Genomic DNA, 25134 nt, shown 5'->3' with positions numbered 1-25134 from the left:
AAGCGCACAGTGAGGAAATTGAAGGTGTCAGCAACTTCTTTAAGGAATCCCCATGAAGGCTCCTAAAGAGTGTGTCCCATCGGTGCGAATAGGAAAGGTAAATGAGCACTCAGGCGCCTAATAAGCACGGCTACTAAAAAATGGTGGTTTGAAGATTTTAAAAAGAAAAAAACGCGAGGGAAGCTGATGCACGAAATAGTGAACAAGGCCGATTCCACCAGACTCTAGAGAAATAAATAGGTTATCGCGACGCATGGGTTCCCACTGGGAACGCCATACGAATGTAGCAAATATTCTTTGCATCACCTGAACTTTCTTCTTCGCACATTGGAGAACCTGCAGCACATAGGCAAGTTTTGCAAATAAAAAAAATGTTGCAGACTTGAGCCCCAGCAAACACTTATAGCTCCGTGCCCATCCAATCCTCGGTTTGTCGCCTCATAGAGACTATATAAGAATCCCAGTAGGCGCCACTGTCGCGAATTTGGTAAAGAGGAACCCCTAGGTAGTGAGGGGGCCCACAGTCCCAGCTTATGTCACCATAATGACTTGGCGCTGCACCCCAATGGCCCAACCAAAACACCTTGGATTTAACTAGATTAAGAGCCGCACCTGATACCTCGCAAAACTGCTCAGTCAAATGCAATGCCTCAAGCATACTCTTTTTGTCAGAACAAACGAGGGCGACATCATCTGCATAGGCTAAAATCTTAATTTCACACTGCGCCAAGGAGAAACCACGGATAGATGTGCAGTTAATAATACTGAGGCAAAGGGATTCAAGATATATGGCAGACAACAAAGGCGATAAGAGACAGCCTTTGCGAACATATAGTTTCAATGGAATAGGTTTGGTTAGCTCTTGGTTAACATTTAGCCTTGTATAGGACTCCTTATAGCACAGTCACTAGCACTAGAGGAAATATTGCATGGAAATAGTGCCGAAAGCAAAGACTAAGCACACTTACGCCACAAAACACCATCTAATAATTGCACGGGTGTCATATATTAGCTCTTCCGAACCAGATGCCGCCGTGCTTTCGCTACGTATGTCCTGGCCTAACAGAGATAGGCCATCAACAAATTTTTTTATCTTTCCAGGCGCAGTCAGCTGTATGCTTGTTTCCTTATTTCTAACTCCAGGGTCAATGTAAAATTTCTGGCGTGCAGAACAGGTGCTCACAGTTCATGTCGATGGTCACTGAGGCGTAGACAGGCAGAGTCAGGTTGGTGTTCGATGCCTGACAGGTGAGCACCGTGCGGGCATCCGAGCGCTCCAGCTTCGGGATCAGCAGCTCGTTGCGCGAGGTGCCTTCGCTAGTGTTGAAGTACCGGTCGTCCAGAAGGGTCATTTCCCGCCACCACGTCACAGCAGGTAGCGGGTGCCCTGGTGGGCGAGGCGAGATATCATGTCATACGGATCAAAACATTGATCCCTCATTCATGTACTACTTTTTATAAAAATAGAAGAAATGTAACCAAATAATCAAAAGGAACTAGTTTTTTTTTGCTAGCAATTATGCTTAGAGCTGTTATATTAAAAAAACATTAACAGTAATCAATCACCGATTTCTGCAGATCAGAGCGAAAGGTTTCAGGAAGTATGCGTTTTCAAATACAAATGAATGATGCAAGGTGGAACAAACCGGTAATTTCCTTAGCCTGTAACTGAGGGCAGAGAATCAGATTTGGTAAATAGGCTGGTCTAAGACAATCATCCTAAATGATACAACCTTCGTCCCCTGTAAGTTGAAGAATGCCACTTTTTTATAAACAGCAGGATTTTTTCTTCTAGCTTTTCCACACCAGGAAAAAAATTTGCAGATTACTTGCTGCATTTGGAGTAAAATGATCCGAATGTGTCCGAAAAATAAGTAACAAACTGAACGCACTCTGTAAGCCAAAGTTTACAACATGTAAGCCACTGGTCAAACTTCCTGCTTGCAAGTCCACAGCCTGTTTGACACAGCAGTATTTGCGCATGGAAATATTAGTCGTCAACTTTGAATTTGCAGTGGCTCAAGCATCAGGTATTTCGGATAGTCGTAGGAGTTTACGAGCGAGCATTCTTGACGGGGCGTTCTACCTCCTCTTGTCTCACAGGCCAGCTTGAGTGGGGCTCCTTCGTCGTAAGGCCCAATGACGTCTTGTAGTGCCTTCCCTGACTCGTCCGTGATGATGGCTTTTTTGGGGGGCACTAAACAAGGCACAGAAGACAACATGAATTAGAATTAAAGAATGAATACTTGATCACAATCGAAGAAGCGCCTGTTTTAAAGTTGATCCAGACCGCCGGAGGACTTTGCGATTACATTAGAGCAAATTATTCGCTACATTATAACGCGGCAGTTTGAACGAGCACTAACGGAAGGTGATTATTCTTAAGGATTGCAGTAAAAGTAGCTATAGCTCCGATTCACATACCGTCACAAATTGAGTGGCTGCAAAGTGAGCCTATGTTCAGCGTATCAAGCATCGTCCTAGAAATGAGTACACCCTCTGTACACCCGCATTTCGTGGAGACCCGCAAACACCCGCATGCACTTTCGACCCGTGTACACAAAGCGTTGATCCGCGCTAGATTATCTCTTGGAGCGCCCTGGAGTAGTCTTCAAAGACCCTGATTGCCTGACAGTGTATGTATAGACCAGTCGCTTCGGAGGGAAGTACAGTAACTCCTAGTGCAGGAGATACAGGAATAATCTCTTGTGAGATACAGAGTTTAATATTGTAATTGCCGTTACGTTAGATTATATTTTTTTGTGAACCTGTTAAAAACTCAGCATATTAAACTGACGCTATAAATTTCAACAGAAAGCTTGTTTCATTTTTTTCCATGAGTGCCACGACAGGAACACCAGGCGCCTGAGCCCAGCAAGAGCAACGCCTCGTACTCAGGCCTCAATATTTCTGTTCCTTTGGATGAAGAGTACGAGACAAGTTGGTCAAGGATATATGGATAGGTCTCATTCGCCTTACGTTTTTTATCGGGGCGGTGGTGAGCGCCAACTTGTCAAGTAAATTAAATTGCCCGTTTTTTTTTCATTTTCGCGCCTTTCTTTAAGATTAATTTAATACTGTTCCAGTTCTTTAGGAATATAATCTATTTCCTGTATTCTTAGCTGTATTATTTTGTTGTCCATGACACTTCCTCTAATCTCTCGCATTCTAATTCGACGCCGTGCCGGTACTCTAGTCTTCCCTTGATCGCGCCTAGTACTCTTGCGTTAATTTTGTTTTCATTATCTCTGTAACAGAGGACTTCTGAAAGGCTGACCAAGTCACCCTTGACAACCAGGACATGTGGCGCCACCTACCGATAACTTCCAGTGCTACGACGAAGGTGTGTGTTCGGGCCCATCGGAAGTCGACGCGGCACTTGAATTCTCCGGCGTCTTCGGGTCGCACTGGTTCTATGCGTAGCAGCGCCACAGGCTGGGCACTGGTGTTGAAGTCGTAGCGACCGCCCAGGTCGGGGCTGGGAAAGTGCTTGGCGCGCTCTAGTGGAGCGTTGCGGGCGTCTACGCTGTACAGGGGCCCGTGGACGCCGGTCTTCGACCAGAGCACCAGCGTCACGTTGTCCCGGTCGTGATTGGACGCCGGCACCGACAAGTTGCAGGGCAGCTCGACGGCACCCTCCACGACGGCGGTCAGGCGGGGCACCACTGCGCGACACACGGCAGTCGGGTAGGCAGAACCTTAGATAGGGACGATTTCCACATTAACCCACTGTACCCAATTTGCGTTACGCCAGTTATCTGTCGCTTAAAGGCTACATTGCGCAACAGCAAATTGTGCTTTTTTATAGCCGTATGGGCAGTTTGAAACTCAGCCCCGGATTTTCTTTGACTATGTTGTGTAATACAGGCACAGTGCGTGCCTGTTCTTCCCATCAAGCCATAAAGCCCTTTTTTTCGTATCACCGTGTTCTCGGCATGAACGCATTCATTTACCGTGTAGTAAAGAAAGTGCATTCAGTTTGAGTTGCATCAAAATGTGGCACGGAAGCCTTGCGGACCATCAAGAAGGCTCATCGTTGTAAGAGGTTTCTTCGTGAATGCACAATCGTGCCTGAAATTGAGCACCCACCGCGGTGGCTCAGTGGTTAGGGCGCTCGGCTACTGATCCGGAGTACCCGGGTTCGAACCCGACGGCGGCAGCCGCGTTTCGATGGAGGCGAAACGCAAAGGCGCCCGTGTGCTGTGCGATGTCAGTGCGCGTTAAAAATCCCCAGGTGGTTGGAATTTATCCGGAGCCCTCCACCACGGCACCTCTTTCTCCCTTTCCTTCTCTTAGTCCCTCCTTTATCCCTTCTCTTACGGCGTGGTTCAGGTGTCCGCCTATATCTGAAGCAAATACTGCGCCATTTCCTTTCCCCAAAAAATCAATGTACTTTACTGAAATTGACCACCTCCTTACATCGTCACCGAGTTCTCCGCACCTTCAGTCGTTCTCATAATATTTACGAGATAAACTAATCAGCATACACATAAAATGCGAGGGGCCAGTTTTTCATTAACGTATTGTTTGCAACATTAACGTTCTTAGCCAAAATGATAGCATCTTAGGCAGCGTCAGTGCTAAGGAACCGGAACGCAACACGCAAAGTGGTAAGACTTTAACGTAGTCAAACCCCGTAAAGTTGCGAAAGCCTGTAATTAGCCTGGCTTGCTCATAATTTTCTTAATATTGTCGGGACGTCTGGCGACGATGTTAAACTCAGGTTAATCTCTTATCGAAGTGAAGCCGATCTGACCTGATCTGTTCGCGCCGCAGATGGAAGCAGACGAAAACAACGATGTGCAATGCACAGCACGAGAGTATATTGCAGTTCAACACGAGGCGTGATCGACTGCGGCGATAGCATAGTGCTCTCGTGCTGCTGCCAGCGCAGCTGACCTGTTCGCGCTGCCGTAGGTTCTAATCCCAATCGCGGTAATGTGTATTTTATTTATTCGAGGTCAATGTCAAGGCTTCATTGATGGCCAGGCTTTTGCAGCTTTGGTCGCGAAGTGGAGCTTTCACTCTAAAGGTTACTTCCGCTTACCCTCAGGATACCAAGAGTGATCAGCGACAGGTGGTGAGGCAAATGCTTAACACAGTAAGGAAGACACGTGCGACTGTCACTGTAAGTGAACTCCTTTTCCACTGCCACCTAACTGTGACAAAACACATATAGAATCAGCAGACTATGAATGATCAAGCGCACCCGTGTTTTAGGAGAACTGCACAACGGTATGCATAACGGCCCGGGAGAACGTGCGGTTTGAATTACGTTTCCCACGTCTGCTTTCTCCGGAGGGCGGTGTCCAGTGACCTGCCATGCCCTCTCGCCTGCCCTGCTTAGTTCATAGCTATAGTAGTGAGCAAAAATATATTATATTCTAAACTTTTTTCCTCTAAATTAAAAATTCACGAATATAAAATACTTGTTCAAAATTTCTTAGCATATTATGATGTAATAATGCCTTCCCCCACCAGGAATTTTTGTGGCGCGTAATTGTTCGCCTTGGGTTCCTTTTCATATACTATGCCATTTCATGCACGCTTCCCTTTGTGTTCATTTTCCGTCTGTTCTAAATTATTATAAAGTTGCGGTCGTTTTCCAGTGACATACTCTGCAGTTACATGTATTAGTGCATATTTATATAAGCAGTGGACGGAGTGTGACGTTAATATAGCAATACCATTTGTTGGGCGAGTTGGTGCTCACGATAATCCATAACAGCGCGACAGACGGGACAGAGAAGAGAGGACGCAACACAGAGCGCTCTGTGTTGTGCCCTCTCTTCTCTGTCCCGTCTGTCGCGCTGTTATGGATTATCGTTAATATAACGTTATCAAGATTGCTCAAGTGGCAGTTATCCGCGGCCACAACGCTCAGATGTAACAGCATCGGGTTGCACTGGACTTCGCAGTAGCGCAGTCCACGGCTTCACAAGGTTTGATGGGACGCAAATTCAAAGAAGAGTTGGTTTTCAGATATTCTTAGGAGGCACGCCAGAATGACCAACTAAGTTGTCGAGAAAGAGATTGATCATGCGAGCCTAAACAACTCTGACTGCCTGTTGTTGACATTTGCGAATATTTGGCCCTGGTATCAGGATCTACATTGACTTCATAAACTGTGAGACGTCATGTACAATGTGCTGAGCTAAACGAAAAGAGCCCGGACCAAAACTTGCGCATCTGTGAAAGGTACGAGTTTGCAAGATTCTGTACGTAAAAGAACATCTGGTATGTATAGGCGACGAATAGAAATTAGTGATTTCATTGGACGAATCGAAGTTCTTGTCATGCCGGAATGGTGGGATTTGTTGTTCACGTCGTCCAAAACGCAATTTATGTGAACATCGTCATAAGCTTCCCACGTTAAGCCACAGAGGCAGGAACGTAACGGAACATTCGCTCGTGGAGCTTGTCTCATTAACTGAATTCGAGGTACCATGAGCGAAGAGGTTTATCAAGACAATCTTGACAAAGTTACGCTTCCATAGTAATGCAAGAATAAGCTGCGATTTTGATACTCCTTTCTACAGAATAACAGACTGAAGCGCCCTTCTATGCTTGTGAAAAATTGGATGAAGAAGGGAACGGTGAATTCCATGGAGTGGCCGTGCAAGTATGCTAAGATTATTTCAATTGAATACATTTGAATAAGCATCGCTTGCTGTCCGGGGGGCAACAAAGCCAGGATCTCTGAAGAGAAAGCCCACCAGCTGCTGCAAGAGCGGGAAACGCAGGCTAGACTTTCACTAAAGGCTTCCTGGACTCTTTGCTACGGAAGAGTCCAACAATGGTCGTCGGAAAAGGCTTGCATGCAAAGTAATGAGGACATTAAGTTATTGTAAAAAGGCAAACTTGAACAGTTTGCCTCATTTAGTAATAAAAAAGCTGTATTATAGCAAATACCTTCAAGCAGCGCAGAAAGCAGTCTTTCAGGAAGTTTGTTGTGGGAGCGATTTGGGGGTTTAACTACGATGATAAATATTTGTTGCTATTGTGTAAAAAGTCATTGTCGCTAGTCTCGCGCGGAAGCTTTAGTGAGGTAAAAAAAAGGCAAGTTCGAAAAACTTAAATATCATATCTTTTTGTTCACTACGTTATATACCTGAGATTTCGTTGCGGAATGGAGCATCTGCGTGGTCCGACCGCACCTACCACGATGAATACGACACTAAACTAGAAAAACTAGGCTAATAAAACTGGCACTAAAATTCTTCAATATACTACTATTGAAAACTCGGTCACCAAGCATATGGTGTGCACTTACCAATAGCCAACTGCACGGAAAATTACGAAAGAAAAACAGGACGTATATATCGAGAACAGGACGGGATAACAATATATGTACCATCGATGGGTCTATTTCGTCATAACACAATGACAAGAAGTCATTTCAATGTCAGAAAGCTTAAAGTGCAGCAGCTGTGCGGATTGCATAACAAGTGCTTATGCTTTCAACTCTAGAATTCTGCCAAGCTAAGCGCGTTAACGGAGCAGAAAAAAAACGGTGCATCAAAAAAGTACATAAAGCTTTTCATACCAGTCTGTAACAATGAATGTGGTGCACCGTGAAAATCTGTGTCCCGTCTTTTTTTTTTCCTTCGTCACTTTTCCCCTTGCAAATAAGTGGCATGAACTACAGCCAAGCACTACTTGCGAGGCCTCCAACCTACCGAGCACGAGCAAAAAAACAATGTGCACAAAAAAATCACTGCGTGAGAAAAATTCTATCTCATTGCGCCTGCCTTGCTTCCCTTCTATTTTCTCGCTCCCTCGTGATCCGCTATCCCCAACCGCACGTTGTGATCCGCGGCAGCCGCGTTCGCCGCAAGGTTCTATCGTTTCTCGAAGCTCGCGGCCGTGCCTACAGGAACCAGGGCACGTTCCTTCCGGCGTGTGACAAGGAGACTCACAAAGAGAAATTTGAATGCATGCGACACAGAGATCAGCGGCAACTGAGGGAGTTGGCGGGGAAAGGAGGGAAGGCTCGGGGGACGTTTGGGACAGTAGGAGGGAGTGAGTGCGGGGAGAAGAAGACAACTCTCGGAGAACCGAGAAGCAGCGACAACAAAGCTTCCCCTGAGGTGTCGCGGCTGCCTGAATGCAAACGTGACGCGCCGTTGATTCGGCGCCTCGTCTCGTTGTCGCGCCACGGGTCCCTTCCATTCCCCCGCGCTCGGGGATAGCGTTCGTGTCATTGTTCGACCTAGCTTGCTGTTCACTGACTCTTTCGCTTCCGCGTTCGTTTGCGGGTATCGAAGAGGACCTGAAAAGACGCGGCACGCGAGAAACATTCTCCCTCTGTAGCTTGCTGGTGCCAGCGAGGAAGAATCCCCGCGTCGACGCTGCGTAGGCTGTGGCTTGCATGCTCTTTGCGCGCAGCTGCTTCCTCGCGAGATCAGGGACGTGAAGGGAATGGCGGGTAGTATGGCTGACGAGGCTGCTCCCGCCCACCCCCCACTCCCCCTTGTGACGAAGGTTGCAGCGACAACAGTGCCGCAGGGAAGCAGGCGAAGTAAAAGCGAGGACGTGCCTCAATGCAGGCGTGCCTTGGCTAGCTGTAGTTTCGGATCTCCTACGAAGGGTGAAACCAGAGTAGCGGTGTAATGAAAAAAGTTCAGTAGCTCTAGGCTGCCTAAAGTTTTGCTGGTCGGCATTTCGTAAGTCTGTCATTGAAAGCCCAAGAATAATCTCTCAACAATAACTTCTTTGACGTTGAACTTGAGATGGAAACGCAAAGAGAGAGTTTGAATGTTGACTTTTTTAAATTCACTTCCTTAATTGCCACCTCAGACAGCCGTGAACTCTAGATAATGATGTACATAGCTTTATGGGGCTCACTGGAATTAAAATATGTAAGCAATAACGACATCGGCATATGCATCAGTAATAAGGAAACCAGGTACCAGTACAATGTTTTTGTACATTGGCCGAGCGGAGAGCAGGTGTTAATGGAATGTTTCAGTATGTCTTGCATGAAAATTAACCCCTTTTGCAACTTAATGCGCCATTTGATGGCGTGTCCCATTAGACGAATAACTCTAAAACAGCGGTCATCATGTAAGTTTAATAGTACAACATTAGGTAAGATCTTAGGATGCGCACAAATTCATTCTGCACACATTCTAGAGCGAGAACGGAAAACTACTTGCGTAGGCAGATATTCCTTTCCGGCCAGATTTCTTTTCTCTATCTGGTGGTACTTTGATGTGGATTTTGCTTTATGTGGGTTTAACGTATCGAAGCGACCCAGGCTATGACAGACGCAGTAGTGAAGGGCTCAGGAAATTTCGACCACCTGAAGTTCTTTAACGTGCACTGACATCGCACAGTACATGGGCCTCTAGAATTTCGCCTCCATCGAAGTTTGACCGCCACGGCCGGGATCGAACCCGCGTCTTTCGGGCCAGCAGCCAAGCGCCATAACCACTCAGCCACGCGCGGCGGCCCTCTCTGGTGGTATTTGTTGTCGTGTAATGCGTACGAAACAACGCTTTTTGGGCTCATTTTTTCTTGTTTTTTTACAATAGCAAGAAAGAAATGAGCTGTGGGGAAGCCTTATTTTATATTATCTGTATTAGCCGATGAAAATCCCCAATAGGTCTTATGCTCCGAACCCAACTCAGAATATTTGACATCGTGAGTTTAGAATCTTGCAGCTTTAGTCAAATGAACATCGAATTGTATATTTTAGACGACCATTTTTATTTCCTAGTGCAGCCGTGACGAATGCCAAGGTTGCGAAGTACGTTCCCATTTTTACATTACTGAACATGCATGCCGCTAGTAGCAAGCAGCAGGGCGCAAGAGGGCACTCCTGTGTTTTTTGCTCCGTTTACTGCGAATGTCCTATGAAGTAACGTGTGCGGTGTTTTTGGATTGTCTTTTCGCAAAAGCTCGGCAATATTAGCGAGTGTTGAAAAGCGGTGGAATGGCAGGTGCATCAGGCAAACGATGGCAACGTCACGCTTTTGCTTCTAAGTGCTTTAGTTGCCTTGCAGATTGTTTCATCCGGCACTGGAAACAACCGCTGGTAGCCCTGCGTACTTTTCGGAGTCGTGAGGTCTCATGGTGCTTCTAGGTGGAAGCTTCAGTGGTTTGGACCATACACGTGGTGTCAGAGGAATGCCACACTACAAAGTCCCTGCCGCAGGGGTCGCATTTCAACGGAGGCGAAGTGCTGGAGGCGCGTGCACTTGCGATGTCAGTGCACGTTATAAAGAACCCAGGAGGTCAAAATTATGCGGAGTCCTCCACTACGGTGTCCCTTATATTCTGAGTCGCGTTGGGAAGTTCAACCCCACAAGACCAGCCACACTACACACGACTTCCGACGCATCTGCAGTGCAGGCCTTCGAAGCGTGCTGCGGCGCATGTTCTGCGCTATTGCAGTAACTCTTGGCCTCTACCACTTGTGCCTACAGGCAGAGCGGGTCTGCTGCACCTAATTGTGAACACAAGGTTCTGAGGGAGGCGCTGGAGGAGGAGCCGGCTTGGTTGTCTGCGTCCTGCATTCGGTCGCGGAGAAGTTGTCGGAGGCGATGGAGATGCCGAGAAGTTCGGTGATCGAGAGACTCCCCGGCGTTGAGGTGCTTCTGAAGGCGGCTGCGCTCCCATACGGTCTTGCAGGGCAGAGCAATAACTTTGAAGTGGTCGTAAGGGGCGAAGGGGTGAAGCGTCTTCATAGCGGGGTCGAACTTGTCGATCGCTCCAGGGGAGCACAATGCGATGTGAAGGTACTTGAGCGTTGAGAAGTGATGCGCCGAGGATCGAACACGACCTCCACTTGTACGAACCACACGAATGGGTTGCAAGGCCAAAATGGTTGAAGACAAGCAAGAGCACTGCCGACGTCCAGCGGGGCCTGTGCAAGAGCAGGAACCGAGGGCTTGTGCAAAGAATTTGTGGCGTTGTCGTATGCATTCATCACATCGGGTTCAAAACGCTGTAGGAGTCGGAGCTTTTCTGCAAGTTACAGGTTGACGTGTTGGGCGAGGCAAGCAAGCCAAGCGCTGGGTCTCAACTGCTTTTATTCACACGGCGCGACGACCTAGAAGTTGGCGTTTGAACGCGCGACGAACAGGGGGAGGCAAAAGAGACGGTGGGGACGTGGCGCCGCTAATAGTTATGGAAACGCTGGTCATCGTGCGCTTGGGTCCCGTCGGAATAGTCTGCTCGGTGAGCTGCGTTTTGAATATGTTCTATTGTCTTTCATGAGAAGCGTCATCAGGGTCCTTTGCTCAAATGACCGCGGGGATATATGTCAGCGGTAAGTGCACTAACCATGAACTCTTGATACCACTTAGAAGCTACAGATACGGTCGCTCCGGCAATAAACGGAGGTGGAAACAAAAAACTTGCGGGACATGTTTTGCGAGACGTGGAAAAGACCTGCTGTCTTATAAAGCAGATCAAGATATCAAAATTCACAGTTTGAAATAAAGTGAAGAGCGCGTGAACGTGAAGTTATCAAAATAAGAAAAGAACGAACAGTCAGCACCGTCACCGCACATAGTGAGCAAGAAAAACTAAGAGCCCGAATGCTGGCTGCCAATTTTCTGCGTTACGACTCTGCAAGAAGCAGCGGACACACTAGCTTCGAGCTCTTGCTGGGTAGGCTTACGCCCGTAGCATCTGTTGCTCAGGCCGACAAACCAGTCTCTAAATAAAACTGGATGACTGGAAGGCCACCGAAGCCTTAGACGTCCCCAGAATGCAATATCTCAGCATACTTGTGAAAAACGAAGAAAGGTCTGCTTGCTGGCGTGAAAGAAAAACTTTTGGTATACATTAAGAAGGCGTACTTGGTCAAGGAGGTTAATTATCCTGTCGTTCCGGGAACTAAAATTTATTTCGGGCTTCCACTTCGGAAAGCTAAACAAGAAAAATGCCGCAATGTTTCACTTGAAAGTGTAGTAAAAAAAAATGTCGCTTTTAGTTGCAAAACTATGCGTTGTAAAGCGCGAATTAATAATTTGAAAACTTGTTTTGTATATTAGGAAAGCTTTTTTAAGGAAGTCTCGTCGACGTTGAAGAGAACGATAGCGCAAGATTTCTATTAAGTTGCGGACACTTTGTTCAGCAGAACCTTGTCTATCTCTTTGTACTGTGCGCTTTAACAACTTCATAGAACCGGGGCCCTCACTGAGTTTCCCGAACTGCTGCGCTTTGATAAGTGCATGAAGCACTACATGGTCTCTGAAACACTGTCTCTTCTGAAAACTCACCGGTGTGTCATACAGATGTGGGATGCGTAGCACATAAAAAAAAGGTGCCACGTCCTATTGAACCACGATGAAAAAATATATAATAACTCCCTAAAAAACGCATAAAGGGCAAAATAAACGACCGTCGTTGACGTCGAACGAAAGTATAAACCTTAGTGCGCACCTTTTATAGCCTTATCGTTATTGCAGCCCGCTTCCCGGCTACTTTAGCGCCGCTAGAGCAAGGCTGGGGTCTTGAGTTGCTTTGGTACTCCGTGTGAAAACACTCGTTAACAAAGAGGGCTGGAAGCCTTCTTCCCATTGCAAAATGCGTTAATGCCTCAGCTAGGAAGCTAATCATGTGATCACTGCCGTGCAATATCATTCTTTTCTCAAATGATGCCTGGCCCAACTACTCCCGAATGCAGTATTGTCAAGTAGCGCTCGAATGTTGTTAAATATAAGAGAGAGAATCCCCGCACTTTTCATAACTTGTGTGTCGGTACTCGCAACGTCTCATTGTGGGTAGCGCGACGTGAATAATTAGGTGGTGAAACGAAATTGGCGTTTCTTCTTATCAACATGTTGGTAGTAAAATGTCACAGAAATTGCCGCTTCTATACAACACTTGATATATGATGTAGAGAGTATTCGTCTTTGCACTTTTTGGCATCGATATCGCGAACATTAAAAACAAGTTGCCGGAAGAAACTTGTCAGTAATGCCTGCACTAAAGTACTCCCCCCCCCCCCCCTCCCTGCATTTGAGAGGGAGAGTGGATAGCTCTGAGCAGAAAGGCTACATTGGTTAGGCTGAGCAATAACGATAGATATGAGAAATAGTGCCCCACCCGCACCGAGCAAAGACACTACAGAGGTAAGATAGGATTTATATTTCCAACCGCCCCTTTAACACCAGTTTGAGATCTCTTCGTTGGTTTGGGAAAACTGAGAAATATGGCCAATGCAACCGGTTTGCAAAGATTTCACTAAGAGGTAGACAGAACAGTTAAAAAACGAAATAAATATCTGCTTTTAACGGAAGAGAGAGCTTCGTGCTCTGCCATGAAAATCTGTTCGTTTCGATGGCGGCGAAACGCTAAGGCGCCCGTGTGCTGTGCGATGTGAGTGCATGTTAAAGATCCTTAGGTGGTTGAAATTTTTCCGGAGCCCTCCACTACGGCACCTCTTCCTCTCTTTCTTCTTTCAGTCCCTCCTTTATCCCTTCCCTTGCGGCGCGGTTCAGATGTCAGCCGATGTGTCAGACAGGTACTGCGTCATTTCCTTTCCCCAAAACCAATTTTCTTTTCTCACGTCAGTGATGATACTGGCCCCACAAGCCGCATTTTGATAGAGACAAAGTGCAAACGTGCCCATGGCCTGAGCGATTTCAATGCATACTGGAAGCCCGGACGGTCAAAATTCATCCCCCCCCCCCCCCCCCCCACTATACAGCGTCTCGCCTAGTCAGTGTGCAGCTATGGTACATTAAACTGCGCATATCACATAGCTTTTTTTTTCTCAAATTAGAAATCAGCCGTAAAAGGCCGTTTTTTAGCATATATTAGTTTAATAAAGCAACGATCTTTTGTAAATCTGCCATCCTGCAAGGAAAATCACCCCAGGAAGTATTCCTACCGAAAGAAGCTGGTTTCGGTGAATAGAGTAAGCAAAGTTTGTTTTGAAGAAAAAAAAAACTAACTTTTATTTGACTGCACAAAACATATATTTTCTAAGTTCGTGACTGTATGAACAGATCACCAGTGTGGCTCAGATATCAACGAATCTTGCGGTGCTATATGTGAAAAGCCAGCCGGAAAGACATCATCCTTCCAGATAACCAATTATGCATTCCATGAATAGCAGCTATATTGAATTAACAGCCAGTTCCGTTCCAGTCTAAGAATGCAGCACGCAATTGTGCCTTTTTCATGGTTTTCCGTCAAGATCGACCACGTGCTATAAGATGCTGAAAAACCGGCGATGTTTTAGTGCATGCATCAAGAAGTGAGAATGAAATCAAAATAAAAACTTCTCATTCTACAGCTGCAAGGAGCGCAGGGAAAAATAAAACTAGCGTGCATGCTGCAAATGCAAGTATGAGAAATTCGCGAAGTAAGAAATATAGAGGAGCATTCGAAGCGTTCATGAGCCGAAGAGAAGAAAGGAGCGAAATAGCAGGCGACTACGAATAGAAGGAAAGCTAAAGCTAACAAACTCTAAAAAAGAGACAAAGAGGCTTAAGAAAGGGAAACGTTTAAGGAAAGGTCGAAGGAAACAAGCAGCAGCCGTAAACTGGCTATGGCTATGGCTATGGCTAGAGAGGGGTTGAGGAGAAAATTGAGCAATCCTCTTGCAAGTACCAACCTCGCTCTCGTCTGGTAAATGCGAAATGGTCGTAGGAGTCGACAGCGACTGCCCTTCCTGTGTTGGGATAGTAAGAAGATGTGACGAAACACCATGAGATGAAGTGAACATAATGCACGAGAGAAACATCAGTGTACCGAGAGTGAACTGGCGAATTATGCTAAACAGATCGCGTACAATTTAAGGTGTGCATTCTTAAGCATTGCACTGCACACCTATTTCTCGCTTCGTAATGAACTATTAAACGAAGTAATGGGTAAATATTATGTGTTTCGCAAAACCATATTCCAACATAACACATCCTAATAGGCCGCAGTTATTGTTATTGAAGTAATGTGCCTTAATGGAGACACATTCGGGTGTCTTGTGCGAAAATAACAATCAAACTGGCCAATGACACATTGTGGGATTGTAACGTGTGAAAAAATGGTGATGTTCCCATTTATGCGGCTAACATTTGCAAGTGTTATTTTAGTTTACCTCAACCACCGGTGCTTCTTATTTAGTGGTGTGAAGGGCTCTCATCATTTTCTTCATGTTTAAACGAAGGGTTTATGAACTCACAATAATACCTTCATTAGAGAAATCTCATCTGGACCAAGTCATCTGTATACTTACATGCAAGGTTATATCAGTTACGTATCTCAGAGAACAGATGCTAATAAGCGCCAACAAAGTTATGACGTTCTTAAAAGAAACTCGTCATATATGGCCCGTTATATTAAACTGACTGAAACCACCGAAAATAAAAACTGTCCTTCAAATCAAGAAAAGAAAAATGAACGACCTCTGACCCGCTCCAAACATAAGCCCTACACTTGATACAAGATGCACTGGAGAAATAGAAATAAATTCTACAACATCCTGATTCGCTTAACTTGGGCATAAATTTAAGCCCCGGGACGAGATAAGCTGTAGCATATATCTCCTCATCAGTAGAAGAGGGATGTCGCCTATTTTGAAACAACCGACTATGAACATTGTGCTGCAAAGCGCATGACACTGCCATTACTTGGCTACAGCTGCTCGAAGAAAAAAAAAATGCCCGCAACGTAATTTTGGACGTAAAGCAAGCAATGTTCAGTTGCCAAGCCAAGCAGGCGCTAGCACTCGCACAAACGCTGTCAATATGACTAGATATAGAGGGGGAATAGAAACGAGGGGGAACTTGTGCATGGCCTGTTTTCTTTAGTTATAAAAGCCAGAGCTTTTGCGCTGTGGTACTGACTGCTTTCCCTCACTTTGGACTTCCCTGTATTAATGCCAAGAGAAATAGTGCACACACTCTAAAAAGAAACGAGTAAAAAAGGAGTAAACTGTCCTCTAGCGCATGCTCTTTTATAAAAGGGAGTGTGTTTGACGAGAGCTTACTACTCTTTTACTCCCATATAGGTGTATTCGTGTTTAGAGTGCATAAACGTATTTGTCTATGGCAGTTATATTTGGTAGGATTACAGACTGAACCGCGCAGAAGAATGCAGCGGCCAGCGAGCGCAGTTTATGCGGATGAATATCGACTGAGGGTTACTTCGTAGGGAATAACAATTTACACTCCAGGGATAAACCAAACCATGGATACATGTTAAAATGTTTGCGTATGCGTATGCGAATGTGGGTGTGTGCGCGCGCGTGCCTGCGTCCATGAGAAACTATATGTGATACATCGTTCTGGCGCACGACTGTGAACCAACTAGCCCAGCTGTCTACGCTTAGCGAAACTATATGTGTGCGTGCGTGTACCGCTTCGCCATAATTGACCACGGTATCAAGCCCCCCCAGCGGTATTCTGTCTCTGGTAGTTTTTCTAAAAAATGCTTTTAGGACTTTATCTTTGTTACCGTGTTTATTATTTGCTTGCATTTTCACATAATGATGTAAGAAAAATTCCTGGAATACGATCAGCTTTGATGCCTTGATTTTATTGCCAGTTTGGATTGGACGTAATAGGCACACGCACACCTTAGCGCCGTATTTACCGTGCCAGCCATACCTTACATAAAATTTAACATCCCTTCGCAGTGCAATGCTACTTCGCGAGTTATCTCAAGAGAAGAGTAAACAAACTGCTTCCAGTCGCAGCTAGCTTCTCGCTCAGGCTAAAATCATTACAGAACAAACGCTTGCATAGGAGTAGTCAATTCACCGCGCAGACAACGCATCCCTAGTGTACGAAACATTCGCGACAGCCACGCTAAAGCTCAAACACCTCGAATGAATGTCTCCAGAATCGAAGGCAGCCACCAATGTTGCAACTCTCGCTTCGTCCAGACCTCAAATAAGTTTTGACTTTTTGCCGAGTTTTCAGGCGAATCGCCAGACACGGAGGCCAGCAATCGATCCTCTGCGGTGCGTTAAGGGGAGCACGCGGGCAAGGGTGTCGACTGGAATGCGGCCCAGGCAGTGGTGGAGATGAAAGACACGGCGTTAACGAAGATTCTTTAGACGAACGCCGCATAAAAGCGGGAGGGGGGGGGGGGGGGCGGGCAAGTCGAAAAGAGTTTGGCCCGATTGCCGGAGTTTCCCTCGTTTCGGCTCCTCTGCTAACACCCCTTAGTGCCTTCCGCGCGCCTTTGAGAGGACACCGGTCGATATCGTTCCCACTCACTGCCGGTCGTGAGCCGCTTAAGCCGAGGGCCCCAGAGCGGATCGAAACTGTCACAGTCTTTTCCACGCGCGGGCCTTCGGAGTTTTGAGACCCCAAGAAGAAAACTCGGCGGCAGCGGCCGTAGAACGTTTGAGGTCACTCCAAAGCCGCCCTCGGGGCTTCCGGCCATCTTCTCGTCTTTGTTTGTCTTACCTTGATGACCCGTCAAAACTGGCGTTCTTAGGAAAGCACAGCCCGGCACTGACCACGGCTGAGATGTGCGAATCTCGCTCTGGACAATTAAAAGTGTGGTGGACTGGTGGACGCGGGTCTCGACCATAAGCTTCAGAGGTGGTATGGGCTGTCGGAAAGTCGTGATGAATGCACTTAGCCGTAGATGCGTCATCGAAACGGCTTATTCGGGCGCGTTAAGCGTAGCACATGCAAACTTCAATGCTTGGACATCTGCAAACAGTACGATCGATATGGCACACTTCGCTTTGTTCGACTTGAGGAATGGAACTTAGTTTTATTTCTTCAGCAACTTCGAACTAGTACAGAGACCCTGTTATCCGAGTAAAAGTGTCAGAAAGAACCAAAATAACGCTTCTCACTGATACCTGGGCTTAGCAGCAGCAAATATGCTGAAAATATCTATTTGCAGCAAACAACCCTAGGTTGTTTTGCTGTGGCTTGTGGAAAAATTGAAACATTTAAAACACAACATGTGTTTCATACGCGTTCAAGAAAATCTTTCCTAGCTTTTGCCGCTTAAATAATTAGACTAATCATTTGTATTCTTCTAATTCGACATGCTTAAATAACTTGAGCAGAAATTCGAGCCATGTTGCAGACTCAGTGGCACTGTGAATATATAAAACAAGGTTCCGCACGTTGCGGTTGCGCAAGGGGTGCATCACACTTTTCTAGAAAAGGAAGGGAAAGCCAAAACATAGCATAAAACCACTTAACTAGCCCACAGGCCTTCAAGTGACTCCTCCACTGCAGCTAGAGAAGTCATCCCATCTCCTGCCTTAACTTTGGTGCCACATTTCACGCTAATTAACATTAAATTGCAGCTTGAAGGTTGTGGCACAATGCCTGTGGGCTGTGGTGATAATTACCGGTTCTCTTATTCCACCACAGTTGTTATGATCATAATTAGACAGAAGCGGAATATCAAACACTCGCGAACTGAACTCACCGTGACTGTTCAAAAACCGCAGATAGTTAGAACTTAACATAAACCACCTGCTGCTGCGTTCTTCACAGCCTTGGCGTAGCGTTGGACGTTGAAATTCATTAATACTTTGTGCAGTGCGAAAAGTACAAAAAATTGGGAGGACCTCATTTGCTAGTGCCAATATAGCGCCAGCTGTGATTCTCTGCAAGGTGAGAGGCCCTCGAAGCAGCAATACATTTCACAAGAATAAACTGCAGCCGCGGGAGCAGCATATGAAGATGAATGTCAAAGAGAACTTTGTTCATGGAGGTAAGTTTGTACTTACCGCATATGTAGTTAGGTGGGAATGATGTGTATATGAGGCTATGAGGTAAAGGGGTAGTCGAGGATGAAGGCTCAATGGAACAGTCAAACAGGACTTATTGGAGTGAGCTGAATAATGGTTATAAAACACAGTGCAGCGTCTGTATTACCTAAGTTTGCATCAGGCTGCAATGATATACAGCTCACAACGCTGGGGAAAAGCCGCAGCGCAGCGCGGCCAGAAGGAAAGAAACATCTAATAGAATTCTTAAATAAGAGAATATTGGAGACAGGTAGGAAAACAAAGAGGCAATGAGATAAGTGACAAGCATGATGATCGAGATGGCGTGCCATAAACGGAGACCGAAAAGCCAAACAACAAGTGGGAAAACATCCGTGAAAACGGCCACTTCGAAACCTAGCACGGATGGTCAGTGTAGGTATTTTCTTGCAATAGCAAGTGAAGTGACTGGATGCAGAGACTCTGTTCCAAGTAAACCGAGGTGGCTATGCCAGAAACTTTGAAAGTTAATAATACGCATGTGCAGCAGGAAAACGAACTTACGTCAACAGCCACCTCTCCTCAGCAGCTATATGCTTCAGCTGCCTTCCAACCGAACTTGTCGCATTGATAAAAGTGCATGACACGACACAAGAACTGCTGGTGCTTGCGACGAGTAAATCGAATAGAAGTCAGTGACGCATAGATGACGGACGTTGCTCCGCCGGTACGCGAGACCGAAGCGATAAAAGGACGAAAAATGTAACACCGGGATGGAGACCCTTGCGCGGAAGACACGGCATAGAAAACGGGAAGGCGTAGTAGGATAGTGGCTGCTTAAAAGACAGGAAGGAACGTTCGATGCAGACCTAGAGCAAAACAGCTGCCTCCAAAATGTCCGACCCAAGCTGGCCCGATCTTACTCTCCCGAATTTCTGAGAGGAAAGAAGTAGAAGGCCCCAGTTGAAGAATGCGACAGAGATAGTAAATATGAATGCGGGGCGGCGGACGGCCTGGCGCAGATGAACAAAGAGTCGTGGCATGGCATAGAACGCCGAACTCCTTCCTATTCCAGCTTGTATGATATTCGCGCACCACACCACGTCTCTTTCTACTCACCCTCCCCCTTCCCCCTCGCCCGTCTGCCCCCGTTCTGCAACATACATGTCTCCCTTCGAAGTCGGCACCCTCGCCCCCTCTTATGCTGCGGAGACATGCCGAGCTGGCGCGTTCTGCGTATCCGACGTCTGGAAATAGCGCATACATATTCGGCAGGAGGGACACAACGACTACGAACGCAATGCAAGCAGGGCCGCCTCGCAGCAAAGCCGCCGTATTCTTCGCGCAGTCCCGTGGCGCCAGCTTGGGACACGAAGTAACAGAGGAATAAAAAAAAATCGTAAAGCGACCCTCGCCGAGAGTGCGGTACGATAACAAAACTAAGATGGGATGCGATGCGCACGAGTCACTGGTCGCAAATTTGTCCCTGTGTTCTGCCCCGTGCGTGCGTTCGGGTGCCGGGAAGAGGAACGGCTCGGCGCACACGGGCGTCGCGTTCGTGCCCAATGGCGTGTCGCCACCGGAGCCGTGTTTATTCCGCACCGCGGAGCGGCACGCGGGGCCTCTGCGAGATAAACTCGGCCGGGTGAGGGCCCTGTGGCGCGCTGCTCTGCCGTGCAGTCGCAGTCGAAGCGAGAGAGCGCGCGCGCCACCGCTGGCAGCTTTTTCGCGGCGCAGAAGTGATGCGGGAATGCGGGAGTCAGCGCATAAGATCTCGAGGGAAAGAAAACTGGTACGACGTTATCCTGCCGGTTCCGATACGGCGCAGAGCGGAGAAGCAGCTTTCCTTCTGCACGCCTGGCGAACGGCTTCTTTGTGGAGATTCGTTCGAGAGTTGCTTTATTTCCTCTGTGGCGTACATACGCTTGTGGGGAGTGTATTTTATTGTCCTTTTTATGATCTTGCGGCTGAAATGGGGGGGGGAGGGGGGGGTACAAGTGGTACTGCATTGGCTATGCTAAAATGCGCCGGATAACAATAATGCGCCAAAGGAAAACCTACCTGTCAAACGGGCAACGAACTAGTTATAATTTGTTTCACTTAATATGTACCCAGTCGTGTTGTTACTCAGAACTTTTTCGTATTATAGCGTTGTCTTTTGAGCGCTATTGTAACAGAGACAAGAAATGAGGACTGCGGATTCAAAATATTGTTGCTTATTCCGGTGAACCCATTGTGAGGGGCTCGTACAGCTTATGCAATGCAGTTTTATTGTTTTTACGTCAGCCACGACTTGAAAGATTTCTCTTTTATTTTCTTTGTATTTTTGCTCCTAGAAAGTTGCTTGTGAATACTCTAATCTAAGAGTGAAAACAAATTATTTTTGTGCCATAAACCAGGTCTCAGATTGGTTCCAGGCCGCAGTATGCACGAAGCGCTTGCAACTGCTGCTCCATAGGACGCCTTTGCCTTAAAATGAAATTAAAGTGGAACACTAAGTGAAGCTATACTGATTGGTTAGAGTCATGCAATAGCAAATGTCATTTTCTTGAAAACAGAGTTTATGAATGGGGAAATTCAGCAAAAGCGATGTCTACGTGGTGATAAGCCCTCGCGGATTCCTGCAAATGCACCTGGTGACGTGAATTCTTTCCCGGTGCCATTTGGTGCAGCATTTTCTCGTACAGCGCTATTTCGCCTTCACTGAGCAACTACCATTGAAATATGAGGGAAACAACGCGGCGAGCGTAGCCAGGAATGTGAAGTTCAATAATTCAAACATCGCAAACCAGACAACAGACAGGAAGACAAGAAACAAACAGAAACTTTCAGCCGCTCGTCTCGCGTTTTTTGCACTCGTGTTGTGTTTCTCGTTGTAGGCATCGAGTTCACAACCGCGAGTTCAGCGATATTCACTTTGGGAAGTGGCAGCGCCGCATAGCCGGAGAGTTCCATAGAACATAAATCATAAAAACTGGCATAATACCTTTTCCTGGTTTCGTGGCCCGCGACTGTGGAAGGAGGTCAGGAATTGCATTTTCGATTTCTTTCAGCGAAGCAGCACCTTTCAGCGCACGAAAAAAAAAGACATTGGCATTTCTCCTGATGAATAATCTATGCTGATTTCAAGCGCAGCGCCTTGCCTAGTTTGCTATTTCGCTTTAGTGTCTCCTTGCACTGCAACGCGACTTCTTCGACAACATCGATTTCTCGCCTAACGATTTAGTCAGGTCAAACAGGGTTTTTTTGCCCCATAATAGCCGTTCAGACTAACCAATACACGGTATCGGGAAAAGTGTTGTATCCATTATAGATTAGGTATTTAATAGCTAAGGCTTCTTGCTAAGATTTATTAAATTATACCTATTCGCACGAAAAGAAAGCTAATGCAAAGTTTGCGTCGATTGACTGTCGCAAATAAGACTGTTCCTGTTTGATAATTACCCACTGCATTCCGCTTTTACTCAGATGGTGGCAACATATAAAGAAAAAACATTTAGTTAGAAAGCGCGAGCCAGGAGAAAAGTATATAGCTAAAAGCCTGGTTTCTATATATTACTGACTTGTAGAAAAAAAAAAGCATTTAGAGTTTATGGCACCAAGGTAAGGTGGACGGATGGAAAACTTTATTGGGTCCTGCAAGTAGTGATAAGTAACCACTAAGCGGGCCGCTCCCACGTCGGGACCGGAAGACCAAGCCTCACGGCCACGTCGTGAGCCTGCTGGACAGCCCAGAATTGTTCATCCAGTTCCGGGCTGCGAAGTGCAGCCTCCCACTTGGACGCGTCCTTGATCGCCGAGTCTTCAATTCTTGCGCAAGACCAGAGCATGTGTTCGAGCGTGGCTAAATCACCACAATCCTGGCAATAAGGCTCCGTATACGTCTCAGGATAAAACATGTTCAACCTCCGTGGGCAAGGATAAGTACCAGTCTGTAGTAAGCGTAATGTAAGTGCCTGAGCCCTGTTTATTTTAGGATGCGGCAAACCGTAAACCCTGCGATTAAGAAGGTAATACTTCGTGATCTCGTTGTATGTGGAAGAGGGGTCTCTGTTCTCGGGGAGTACCGCCACGCCGTGGCGCGGGGCAGAGCGGAGGGTAAGATCTCGCGCTGCCTCATGAGCGGACCCATTGAGATTCGGAGGGGCTCCCTCAATCATCCCAAGGTGAGCAGGAAACCAACATAAGTAGTGTTGAGAGATCTCAAAGGTCTGCATAACAGTAAAAGCAACCTTAGCCACCGAGCCCTTCTCAAAGGCCCTAACAGCCGACTTTGAATCACTGTATACAAAAGGCCTGCGCTGTCAACCAGGGCGAGAGCAATATCCGCTTGCTCCGCGACCTCTGGCCTATCAGTCCGAACGGTAGCAGCGTTAACGACACTGCCCTCATTGTCCACGACAACTACGGTAAACACCTTCCTCTCCTCGTTAAATGAAGCATCGACGAAGCCAACCTTCTGATTCTTATCAAGAATGAGTCTCAGCAAACAAGCCCCCCTGGCCATTCTTCCACCCACATTTCGCTCCGGATGCATGTTCCTGGGAAGGTAAGGTGACTATAGACCAAATCGCTCAAAAACTGAGGTATTATTTGTATTTGTCATTGCTGCAGCGGAATGAACCAGGTCCTGCAGCTTTGTTTCCAACAACTACATTTTATTGTGGCGCTCGCGCTGCGTACCCTGGCACCGACTTCGTTGTCGACGGGTGCTGCTTGCAAGGCGAGTTCTTGGTTGCTGCCTGAGCGAGGCTTGAGCAACTCTACACACGGGGCGTTTTACCGAATACTTTACACAGTTTTTTAGAATAGTCTTTTTGAGTTAGGAAGAGCGCTTTATTTTCGGCATAGCATTGTCAGCTGTGTAGTACATCAGGCTAGAACTGAAGCTTGGGCGAATTGGTAACCTACTGAGTAATACAGCGCGATTTGAAACGGGGACGAAGGAAGGCGGACGAGGATGAGCGCTGTCTCGTCCTCTGTCTCGTCCTGGTTTCGCTCGTCCTTGCGTGTATTCCTTCGTCTTTAATCCAAATCGCGCTGTATTACTCAACGGAGTACATCCGAATACTCCTAAGACGTGCTTACTAGCAGGCTTGTTAACTAATAATGAATTGCTAGCTTTTTACCTATTACTGTTAGGAACCTTAATCGTTGAGAGGCGTGTAGAGCACCGTAAGTAATATTCATATCAGGTTTTTGAATTTCGAAAACGCGCTTACCTTAGGCGCTGTGGACTAACAAATTGTGGTTATATTGCGTAAAAATACATGCAATTTTGAGAAGCTTGCAGGCAAAGTAACCTCTCCAGTGCTCGTAACTCGTCGAAATAGCCAAAACTTGCTGGACCACAATGCCGACGGTAACCGCGTTTTAGAAATGCCAACAACTGACATGGATATTACTTACGGTGGGCTACACGTTTCTCAGTTATTAAAGCACCTAACAGTAACAGTTAAAAATTTATCTTTTATATATTAGTTAACCAACATGCTGATTAGCACGTGCTAACTTTATTCTGATGTATTCCAACGCTGACAGTGCTATGCCGGAGAAAGCGCTCTTCTAACTCTAAATTCCTATTTTATTTTAAATTGTGTAAAACTTAACTGAAGCACCCTGTACATTTGTGGGTAGTGAGGCCGAAAAGAAAAGCTTTGCTAGTGGAACGCTATGTGACTTTATGGCCTTTGGGGTGGGGGTGGGGAACCGAGGACCCGTCGAGTGCGATCCAGTGTAGGGCACAAAGCTCCGCAGATCGCAAACTACTTTGCATTACTTATATTTTGTGCACGAAATATGGCAGTACATTATCATTCTTCGGTCTTAAATTGATTCCAAGGGTCTGATATTGCTTCAGAAGTTAATTATGATCTCGTGGAGCACATTACGTTTTCTTCGCCCAGCAGGAGGCAATGGTGAAAAGGACTGAACAGAAGGCGCACTTCCAGGAAAGTATTCACAAGCGAAACGAGCATACCTAGAGCTATTAACACTCGAAACTAGTATGAGATCTATTGCTTTATATAGATGTCTTTTGTTAGGCCGATAAAAAGGTCAGTTTCTTCGCATTCTTTTACCTTTACGCTCAGATCGCACACTGCAATTTCCTTTCGCAATCTAACTTAGGTAATGATAGACGCCCTTCGCTGGCTTTTCTATGTCTCGACTGCTCACCGGGCTTGACAATCAATGGTCAGATCAGCGTATCGTTTTTTTACTCCAACGAAGGCATGAGCAAAACAATTAGCGTCCGTATTCATGCAGAGATACTTTCAACTGCCTCACTCAAGTTCTTGGCTCGTGCGTAATATAAACTGACGCAGCGAAGTCTAGCCGCGGAATTTTGTGGCGGAATGCACTCGACCAGAGTAATTATTGCATGTTGTTATGAAATTCAGATTATGCAAAGGTCACATTGCGAAAACTATCTTGATTGTTGATGTTTAACAATAGAATTCTAGCAAAATATTAGAAGTGATACC

General features: G+C 46.4%; 1 protein-coding gene across 5 annotated transcripts in view; it reads right to left on the bottom strand.

Moving 5' to 3' along the window:
- The window catches only part of LOC144136458 (protein turtle homolog B-like), a 356448-nt gene that overhangs the window by 59065 nt on the left and 272249 nt on the right, over positions 1–25134 (bottom strand). For 4 of the 5 annotated variants that reach the window (XM_077668793.1, XM_077668795.1, XM_077668798.1 and 1 more), the window contains exons 7-10: positions 14579–14635; positions 3318–3665; positions 2087–2197; positions 1184–1387 (exon numbers count right to left, since the gene is read on the bottom strand). In XM_077668793.1, the coding sequence (XP_077524919.1) occupies positions 1184–1387; positions 2087–2197; positions 3318–3665; positions 14579–14635 (720 nt within the window). The remainder of the gene's footprint in view (positions 1–1183; positions 1388–2086; positions 2198–3317; positions 3666–14578; positions 14636–25134) is intronic. The other variant, XM_077668797.1, reaches the window with a different exon arrangement.

This window comes from Amblyomma americanum, chromosome 6, assembly GCF_052857255.1.
Source record: "Amblyomma americanum isolate KBUSLIRL-KWMA chromosome 6, ASM5285725v1, whole genome shotgun sequence".
NCBI lineage: Eukaryota > Metazoa > Arthropoda > Arachnida > Ixodida > Ixodidae > Amblyomma > Amblyomma americanum.
This window is presented reverse-complemented; position numbering and strand designations above follow the sequence as displayed.